Source organism: Nannospalax galili, unplaced genomic scaffold (assembly GCF_000622305.1).
Source record: "Nannospalax galili isolate Female #2095 unplaced genomic scaffold, S.galili_v1.0 scaffold513, whole genome shotgun sequence".
NCBI classification, from domain to species: Eukaryota; Metazoa; Chordata; class Mammalia; order Rodentia; family Spalacidae; genus Nannospalax; species Nannospalax galili.
The window spans coordinates 2,551,333-2,562,070 of record NW_008334861.1 but is presented as its reverse complement, the minus strand read 5'-3'; the positions used below and the strand labels follow the sequence as shown (position 1 = coordinate 2,562,070).

The following is a 10,738-nucleotide window of genomic DNA, read 5'->3' as shown; positions in this document are numbered from 1 at the left end:
GGGAGGGGGGGGGGAAGGGTATTAACCTCATCTTGCCCATTCATATTCACAGGCTCTGGAGACCTGGGTGGGCTGCCGTTTTTCCTGGGATTTGTCCCAGATTTATGTACATCATGTCCTGATCACTCCCCACATTAGAATCTGTTGAAGTTGCGACCATGCCGTTGACCCTGTTGCAAGATTGGTGTAGGGGGGAGCATCTGGACACCCAGAGATCCATGCTGATCCTGGGGATACCCGAGGATTGTAGTGAGGATGAGTTTGAGGAGACTCTGGAGCTAGCTCTCAGGCATCTGGGAAGATACAGGATCATTGGCAGGATGTTTCGGAGGGAGGAGAATGCCCAGGCCTTTCTGTTGGAACTTGCAAAGGATTTGGACTATGATTTGGTGCCCAGGGAGATACCAGGAAAGGGGGGACCCTGGGAAGTGATTGTGAAACCCCCTCACTCAGACGATGAATTTCTTAATAAACTGAACCACTTCTTAGAGGAGGAGAGGCGCACAGTATCAGACATGAACAGACTCCTTGGGACACACCGTCATTTTTCGCCCTGTAGAATGGCTGTAGCACCAGATTTCTGGACCTTAGCCCAGACTCTGTGTGTAGTGATGGAGCCTCTGCTAGAACAGATGTTGTACAGAGAACTAAGAGTCTTTTCTGGGAACAGCGTATCCATTCCAGGGTGGTTGGCCTTTGATGCCTGGCTTGAGCACACCACTGAGATGTTACAGATGTGGCAGGTGCCCGAGATGGAAAAGAGGCGGAGGCTGATAGAATGCCTGCGAGGCCCTGCTCTACAGGTGGTCAGTGTTCTCCGGGCTAACAATGCTGCTGTCACAGTGAAGGAGTGCCTGGAGGCCCTGCGGCAGGTATTTGGGCCTGTAGAGAATCGAAAAATTGCCCAGCTGAAATTTTGTAATGCCTATCAGGAGCCAGGAGAGAAAGTGTCTAGTTTTGTGCTGCGTTTGGAACCATTGCTCCAAAAAGCTATAGAGAAACATGCAATACCACGAAGGAATGTGAATCACACTCGCCTCAAAAGAATCTTAGGTGGGGCCACCCTTACTGGAAAGCTTCGAGAGAAGCTTAAGTTGATGAAACAGCGCAGGAGGCCACCTGGCTTCCTGGCCCTGGTAAGGCTTTTGCGTGAGGAGGAGGAGGAATGGGAGGCTACTCTAGGTCCAGTGAAGAGGTGCCTAGAGGGGATGGAATTAGGCCCAGGTCCATCTAACACGGGCAGTAGGGCAGTATTTGCTCCTGCTTTGGGCAACACTCTTGAGGTGAGGCCTTCCCAGGGTACCCGTCGCCGGAGGGGCAGAGGCCAGCATCGGAGAGAAGGTGTGCACAGGGCTGGATCCCAAGGCTTAAGAAAGCAAAGGTATGACACATTCTGCTATAGTTGTGGAGAAGATGGCCACATCAGAGTACAGTGTTTCAACCCCTCTAACCTGCCATTGGTGAAGCAGAAGAGACAGGCTGCATTTGAGTTGGGAAACAGGGGCCAGGCTTGGGAGAAGAGCCGTCCCAAGCCCAAGACCAAGTAGGCTCCAAGGAACAGGCCAACAATTATTCTCATAGATCAAGAAAACAAAAGAGATACTTGAAGATGGGCAAGGAACGGCTCAGAGAAATGACAGGGAACCTGAGTGGGACACAAGGACAAAACAACCAGGTGCAGGTCAGGTTCCCTCACCCAATGAGAACTGTAAAGGACTCTAACAAGCAAAAGCACACTGCATCCAGCTCAGTGATGGCCAGTTGCAAGGCCCCCAGAAAGTGCCAGATATGGAAGCTGGGAATTGGTGCAGCTGGCACACAGGGCCACAGAGACTCAGAAGGGGTATCAGTGAAACAGAATCAAAACATGATGAGACTGGGAAATCAAAGAAACCCACCCATCCCCTGCCCACATGGGGTGTGGAGGAGCCTGCCACAGAACTGTCTTAGTCAGAGGGAACAGTGCCTGGGGGCAAGTACCACAAGGCACGGTAGCAGTGTTCCAGAGAAAAGGTTGCAGTGTGCAGCCTGTCTTCAGGATCATCTACACTGCTCTTGGGGAGCCCCACGAGAGCAGCACATCAAACACCTGTGTAAATGAAAGCTGGGTCTCTGGACCCAAAGACCCTGGGAGGCCATTGCCAGCCCAGGGGCAGTTTCTTCTCTTGCAGTCTGACAGGGCTGAGGGAGAAAGACATCAGTGCCTGAGAAGAGCCCCAGGCTGAGGCACCAGGTACCGTGGGGTGGGTGCCCTCAGCTGGCTTGGGAAGAAGTGGGTGTGCAGGGCAGCTTTTGTGTAAACAGGCGCTGCAAGAGCAGGAGGAGGGCTCGGTGGTGGTGGGGTAGTTTGTTCTGCTTTCTGTTGTCCAGGGCGGCTGGAGAACCCCAGAGAGCAAGCAGGGAGAGCCTGGTGAACACAGCACTGCCAAAGCTGGCCCCCGACCCCGCAGACTTGGGCGGGTGGCCTGGAAGCAACACTGAGGTGCCGTCCTGTCTGCCACTCACACCAGGAAGGTGGACTTCACGGAAGAGGCCGTCTCAGTGGTCCTGCTGACTGCCTGGCTCTCCCAGCACAGACAGCCCTCCCCTCCCTCTGTCCCCTTTGCCATCCTGGCACAGTCTTCCCCCTGCCCTGGGGAATCCCTTCCCTGTCAACCACATAGTGACCCAGCTGTCCAGTGAGTACCCACTCCCACACTTACCCCCAACCCATGGCTCCTGTACAAAGTTGTGAAGTGTGTGTTAACTTGAGCAGGTGGAGGCTTTGACTACCCAGTCAGCCACCTCCACACCCTGGCACATGTGTTGTGAGCTTCTGTGCCAGGCAAGGCTGTGCTCGCTTCTTTTCCACCCAGTGTCGTGAGCGCCTAGTCTGCTTTCTTGATATACACCTAGGCCAGGCCGCTGCTGCTTGATCTCCTACAGATAACATGTGTTCCTATCTGAGCAGTGCCTCTCCAGAGCCCCTGAGACCAATCCTGGGAACCAGCAATGAGGATGGCTAACAGTGATGAACTGTTTGATGCCCATGTTGAGACTGACTTCAACCTGGAAAGGGCAGGAAGACTTGGACCAGGCTTGGGGATTGTGCTATGTCGTTCCACCCTTGTACTTCTAACTCCATTTTTTAGGGTTTTTGGAGCTGTTTCCCATTGTGCTTTCCAATGTCCTGTGACTATCTTGTGCCAGAATAGGTCAGGGCCACCCCACAGTAGGTGTTTTTTGGAGAGGGCTTCCCAAAGAGTGAGGGCATTTCCAAAGGTCATTTTCCTAGCAAAAGGCAGATCTGGGACTCTGGGGAAGGAAGAGTGTGGCAGAGGGGTCCCAGTGTGGTGGGCAGATGAGGCCTTTGTGAGGAGCTCCAGGAGGAGGGTGGCCCAGGACCTCCAGCTTCTAGTGACTGTGAGAAGTTTCTGTGTTGTCATCCCCCTCTCTTCAATGATACCAGTAAATGTTTCTCTTCAATAAATTTCATAGATGGTCCAGCTGAGTCTAATCTTTCTTTGGGGGTGGGCTGGGATGGGACAGGGCAGAGCCCATTAGGGTCTTTGGGGTTCCCTGGGTGGGTGGGAGCCAGGTGATCAAATACCGATGGGTGGAGGGGGGCAGTGTTTTCCTCATTTCCCAGGGCACTCAGGGAGGCCCCAGGAATACGTAGGTTAGTTACTGAAGGGAAGGCATGGGACAGCAGTCATGACATGTGGCGCCAGATGCCTGGAAGCACGGTCAGAAGCTTAATGCATCTGATGGGGCACATCAAACTTGTCCACGGATGTGTGACATCATATATGAATGTGTGTGTGTGTGTGTTTGTGTGTGTGTGTGTGTGTGTGTGTATTTTAGTGAATGTGTTAATATGTGAGCAAATGTGAGGGATGGGGTGGGATGGGATTGAATCCATGTTAATGAATGTGTATATTTGAGTGTGAGTGAAATGGGTTTTGGGGTGTGTGTGTTTGTGTGTTTTTGTGCAAGTGAGGACCCGGGTTTGGATCGCCAAGCAGGCACTTAAAATTTCACCACAGCCCTGAGTGTCTGTAATACCAGCACTAGGGAGCAGTGGTAGGTGGAGCTCTACAGGTCACTGGCCAGCCAGACTATCTGCATCAGTGAGCTCTAGGTTCAGTGAGAGACCCTGTCCCTCCAAATAAGGTGAACAACCTGAAGTTAATCTCTTGCCTCCACAAGCATGTGTGTGCTCAAGCATGCACAGATACACATGTGTACATGCATTTGTATGCATGTGTGTCTGCAAACACACATACGTGCACCACACACAGAGAGAAATGTGTGTGTGTGTGTGTGTGTGTGTGTGTATTTATATACATTTAATAGGGTTCAATGCAGAGAAACTCCGGGGAGCTTATTTCTACCATGTAAGGACAGGCAAAATATCTCCAGGAGCCACTTAAAGTCTAATGGCCAATAAAACCACACACACTTTTGTTAGGGTTTGGACCTACAGCAACTCCCTCCCCAATGCAGCAGGGCCTCACAGTTCTGCAGGGCCCCTGAGACTGAAGGAACCCGGTTGATGAGCACCCTGGTCTTTGAAGTCAAGAGAAGCAGACTTTTCTGCACCTTTTGGCCAGCACAGCAGACTTCCCCTTTGATGATCCTGAAGGATAAACAGACTCCACCTTTTGATCAGAGACCCAAGGGGTTGCTTTAGCACAGAAGACTGTCCCTTTGATAATCTTAAAATGTAAACAGACGTCTACCTTTTGACCCAGATCCTGGCTGATGGATGGAAGGGGGTGGTTTTAACAGAAGGTGTTCTGAGAAGCCCTGAGCTCCTGCTTCCCTGCTTCCCCTGCCTAATTTTTAAAAATATCTTCCCGCTTTCTGCATCCCCTGAAACCTCCCCTCATAAAAACCCTGGCCTACAACCTGAGAGCTGACATTTTTCCCTACCCCAAAGGGAATTTGTCCCAGGTGTATTTTCTTTTGCTAATAAACTCTATCCTGCTGGAATTTCATCTGTATCCTGGTGCTTTGTCCCAATTGGCCAAATTCATCTATCCAATTCATCTATCAACTTTGAATAAAGGGTGTCGAACACCCCCCAAGCCCACCAGGCTTGGGTCTTCAACAAGAAGGACACTCAGGCCAAAGTCTGAAGTTATGCGAGGAATTTATTGAAAGGAAGGCAGGTACAGGTCGAAGAGAGATCTCCAGAAGGAACTCGACTCTGGGGTCCCCCAGGTCCTTTTTGTCTGACCTGGAGTTGGGGTTACCTAGGTGATTTTTACTAACAGAAACAAAAAAGTTACTATGGATACAGCACGTAGCTGCATCTTCCAGAAGATCTAATTTATCATACAGGTACAGCCTGTCAGCTCTGACCGCTGAAGCAGAGAGCTCAGAAGCTCTTAAAGTGGCACTCTCCTAATTTCCAATGCTTATGGCAAGCATGGCTCCCAACAAAAGGGGGAAGTTTTTATTTATTTACTCTTATTTTATGTATATGAGTATTTTCCTGATCAGCAAAGTTTAGGAAATAAAGTGACCTCAGAGACAGTATACCCATGGTGTAGGACTCTCCTCCTCTTGTGGAAAATAGGAGGCACAGTGTAAGAGAATCTGAACACACTGTATTCAGTACATCTACAATGACAATGTGTGATGAGATTAGCGGCCGGAACTACAAGTGTACCTGTGGAGGAACAGGAAGTAGCACCTCCGCATAACAAGCTGCCGTCTTGTGTTCTCAAAGGCATGGAAAGTCAGGAAAAGAGAGGAATTAAATGACTCATATGTATACTGTCTGTGTTTGTGTGTGAGTGCACATGTGCCATACATGTGAAAGTCAGAGGACAACTTGTGGGAGTGAATTATTTCCTTTTACCATGTGGATTCTGGGAATTGAACTTCAGTTGTTAAGCTCTCCTACCCAATAAGTCATCATCTTGGGTCCTTAGGTGACTCATTTGAACTGAAATCTGAAAAATTTCATATTTATCAAATAAAATGTTTCCAAGTAAAGATTTTACATGTTATATGTAAAGGAAATTACACAATAAAAGCTTTAAAACATATAAGAGTTTTTATGTAGCGACAACTATCATTAATGTTGATATATAGACATTGCATTTGAAAAAATTGTTAGTAATTTCTATCAATATAGGTAACAAAATACTTAACAAGGAATTAAACTTATAGCACTCTTTAATAAGTCACTCTTTTTGGGGGGACAGGGTCTCCCCTGTGGCCCCAGCTGGCATGGAACTCAGTATGTAGGCTAGGCTGCTGTTGAACACACAAAGGCGTGCCTACCTCTGCTTCCTAAGTGCTAGGATTAAAGGTATGTGCCACCCACACTTGGCTAACCCACTCTTAATGGGACAGGCAGATGATTTTCAAAAGTTGACCATGTTCAACTCAATGACACTGTGAATTTTATATGGAATGACATTTTCAAAAGTCCAGGACACACAAATGACATTTTTCTTACATGTTTAGTTTCATGAATTCTCCAACTTTAAAATGCCTGGCTTATAATAAGATGAAAGTCTAGAGAGCACCTTTACTTTGCAATCTTATGTTCATTTCAATAGGATTTGTAAGGGAACAAGATTTAAGAGAAGGATGTAAATGGATTTCATCTTCTTTAATCATGTCTCTAAGAGGACAAGGAGATCAACCAATCTTGAGCTTTCTCACACAGGAAAGCAATGCCAAGTCACAGAGAATGCACTTGCAATGACATCACCTTTACTGCTAAGCGTTACTTAGCAAGGCTGTAGAGGAAGAGTCACAATTACTGCCCAAGGCCTGGGGCACCTTACTTGCAGCTTTGGAGTTGCTGTCTCACAACTCCTTAGGTTTATTTGGGTTTCAACAAAAGAGCAGTCTTCAGGAACAGGAGAACAAACAAGGCATAATCGCTGCCGCTGCAGCCTCTATCCCTCCTAGGCTCACGGAGAGAATATTTCGTGTCAGAATATTGACTTTTTTCCTAACAGTATTATTACGAGAATAACGTGTCGAGAAGAGATTGTTGAACAGCAGACCTCTCTTCCTGGTACTGTTAAGTGAAAGGACATGTTAAATGGGTTTAACAGAAAACAATGCTTGACTAGATTCTTGTTTTCTATGGGAAAGATTCACAACTTACAGCTGCCATTCGAAGCTTTGCTTCCAAGATGGCCATAAGGTTTCTCAGTTCAGTGGCTACGGCATTTCCTTGAGAGCCCGCGAGGTCATCAAGGCTCTAAAAACAAAGGCACGGTCAGTAAAGAGCAGTGGTCATCTTAACTTACAAATGTGAACGGCAACATTTAGAGAGCAGTAATATGCTGAGAGACATGGCTACGAATTATTCCAGGGCAGGTATACACCATGTACTACAAGCAGATCGAAATAGGCACAAAAGACATACAGACATTGCCACTCCAGCCCACTGCTAATCTTTTGAGACACGAAGTATTAGGTGGAGGGGTGGCTCAGGAGTAGGGTGCTTGTCTAGGCTGCGAGGCCCTGAGATCCTTCACCCAGTACAGCAAAAAGCAAAGGAAACGAGGCGAATGAAAACAAAGAACATGAGGTTTGAATGCACTTACTAATCTAACCCAGTAACTTAAGACACCTCTAAAGGGAATGAGCTGTTTTGTACCATCACCTCCGCATACCATGAAGGAAAAACGCACAACGTTTACCTCTACTTTCCTTTTGTCGATGAGGAAAGCGGGACATGCTACATCAAAATGATTTTGTTAAGTGCTGTAGAGGAGTTGTAACATTTAGCACGGTCCCTTCTGTATTAAGGTGGTATAGCTAACATAGAAAGGGAAACACAGATCTTAACCCTGCAATGGTGAGCAACTTTGTGGGCTATGTAGGGGAAAAGACGAGTACTATTTCAGTAGGGAAAGAAAGCTGGGACGGATCCTTTCTGATTCCCTACTGACCCAGAACAGCATACACAACCAGAAACAGATAATATCAATCCAAATCTATCAGTTGCTGACAATATAATAGGGGGTAATTTGTTGCTTCCAAAGATGTTCACTCCTTTCAGCACTGGGATTTTCACAATACACACACACACACACACACACACACACACACACACATTCTTGTTTCGGTGGCAAGGAGCAGTAGGAGAGATTAAAGATACATATTTAGCTTACAAAAAGAGTTTAAGGCCTATGAAGCTTATTTACAGTGTAAACAAGCTAAGATAGTGCTAAATGATCTCGAAATATAAGATAAACATTTTGGTTAAAAGGTTAGTCATGATTGATAGACAGGCGTGGTGGTGCATGCCTTTAATCCCAGCACCTATAATCTTTAGTGAAGTTCTTGTTTAAGTCTTTTGCCCAATTTTTAATTGTTTTATGCATTTTCTTATTGTTGATATTATAAGCTCTTTGTATACGTTAGATAACAGTCCTTTATCAGGTGTATCCTTTGCAAATATTTTCCAGTCTGTGAGTTGTCTTCTCATTCTCTTAATACTATCTTTCACAGAGCATAAGTTTTCATTTCAGTGAAGTCCATATCATCAATTGCTAATTTCATGGATTGTGCCTTTGGTATTTTATCTAAAGAGTCATCACCATACCTAAGGTCTTCTAGTAATTTTATACTTTGTATTTTATATTTAGATCTGTGACCTAGAACCCATTCTAGATAATTGCCTTAAGAAGTGTAAATCTTTTGTATTGGCCAGTCTGGGTCTTTTGCCACTTTGTATGAATTATGTAATCAGTTTTTTGTCATCTACAAAATAATTTGTTGAAGTTTGATTGGAATAATATTTAACTATAGATTACTTTGGGAAGAACCGACATCTTGACAATACTGGATCCTCCTACTTTTGAGAGGATTTTTTTCTGTTTGGGGGTCATTTTACTGCACAGCCTGAAAGAGCAAATAATATATAATATTCTAGTGCTGGGAACTAAGCCTGGAATGTGCTTTGCATGAAGGCACATATATACACATATGTATATATTCCACAAAGAAAAATAAATGGAAAATAACAGGTGTTCTGTTATAGTAACAGAAAATGGATATGTTGTAAACATTGAATTAATGTTTTCTTTGTCTAAGAACTAATACAGCATGAACTCCACAAGTCACCAGTAGAGAGAAAAGGAAGACATTAAACAATACTTATTAGATGCTCTCCATTTTGTTAAAATAAACCAAATGATGTATATTTACATGTATGCATATGAAAAGAATAGAGAGCATTCTGGACGGCTACTCACTGAGGAGTTCGCTGCTTTCTTTTGGATGCAGCAGGAAATAGTGTGACTTTCATATTTTCTGAACCTATATATTTTTATTGTTTGACTTTTCTCTCATTGTACATATGTGGGGTGTGTGTGTGTGTGTGTGTGTGTTTAGATGGTAGACATGGGGTAGGTGCATGTGCACATGTGTGTGGGTACATGTGACAGCCAAAGACCATCCTGCTATATCATTCTCCAGGCACCATCCACCTTTTTGCTTATCTTATTTGCTTTTACTCCTTTCTCTTTTTAGACAGGGTTACTCACTTGTCCAGAACTTGTCAAGCAGACTAGGCTATACGTTGCCTGGCCACCAGCCCCAGGGATTTGGTGTCTTTGACTCGTTACACTGGGGTTATGAGCACATGTCACCACATATTGCTTTTTTACATGGGTTCTGGGGATTGAATTCAGGTCCTCATGCCTACACAAGTGACCTTTTAGGATCCATGGGCATGTTGATGATTTCATGGGTGTTATCCTAGTTTCATTTCTGTTGCTGTGCTAAAATATCCTGACAAAAAGCAACTTAGAGAAGAAAGAGTTTATTTTAGTTCATAATTCCAGTTTACAGTCCATCATTGCACGGAAGTCAAGGCAGGAACCTGAGGCAACTAGTCACATCCACAGTCAAGAGCAGAGAGAAATAAATGCATGCATGATTAGTAATCAACTGGGTTTCTCTGCTCTTATGCAATCCAGAGCCCAAACCCAGAGAATGGTGCCACCCACAATAGGCTGGGACTTCCCACATCAATTAAGACAACCAAGACAATCCCCTACAGACATGCCCCTGGGCCAATGTGATCTAGACAGTCCCTCATTGAGACTCCCTTCCCAGTGATTAAAGAGTGTGGTAACTTGATAATTAAAACTAACCATTGCAGATAAATAGATAAACCGTTTATCAAGTTATGCATATTAACTATGTCCATTCAAATTATATCTGAATAAATGTAATTTATTACAGTTATTAATAAATTACATTTGCTGTAACTTATTGAAACACCAGGCACGGTGGTTCATGCCTTTAACCAGCAGAGGCAGGCAGATCTCTATGAGATTGAGGCCAGCCAAGTTAAAAAAATTTTTTAAAAAACTTGTTTCAACATAAAGACACTGGAAGGAAGAGGTAAAAGAGAGCAGAGCGACTAGGAGAAGCACAGAAATCAATATCTGGAGGCCCCCAAAATAGTTGAAAACTGATGTGGGGAGTTTGAGATCAGAGAGTAGCATACTTTCACAGACTAGTTTGTGAGATGAAATCATTTTTAGAACTGAAAAAGCCTGAAGGGATGACAGGGAGCAGGTAGAGGGAGAGGCCACTTTTGTGTCATGACCCTTTCCTGCTTCAGGCCCTTTGGCCTGAGCATGACCAACTCCTACATTCTTTGTCTGGATAATGTCTGCTCATCCTCAGGGGTCAGCACTCATATTTCTCCTCGAGGCTGCCTCTTGGCATCCTAAGCCCCATCTAACATAGGGCCATCCCTAGC

General features: G+C 45.3%; 1 protein-coding gene across 1 annotated transcript in view; it reads left to right on the top strand.

The window, feature by feature from the left end:
• The window catches only part of LOC103731181 (paraneoplastic antigen Ma3 homolog), a 2,241-nt gene extending 524 nt beyond the window's left edge, over positions 1–1,717 (top strand). The window contains exon 2 of the mRNA XM_008829506.2: positions 53–1,717. Within this exon, the coding sequence (XP_008827728.1) occupies positions 159–1,547 (1,389 nt within the window). The 5' untranslated portion in view covers positions 53–158 and the 3' untranslated portion in view covers positions 1,548–1,717. The remainder of the gene's footprint in view (positions 1–52) is intronic.
• The last annotated feature ends 9,021 nt before the right edge of the window (positions 1,718–10,738 follow it).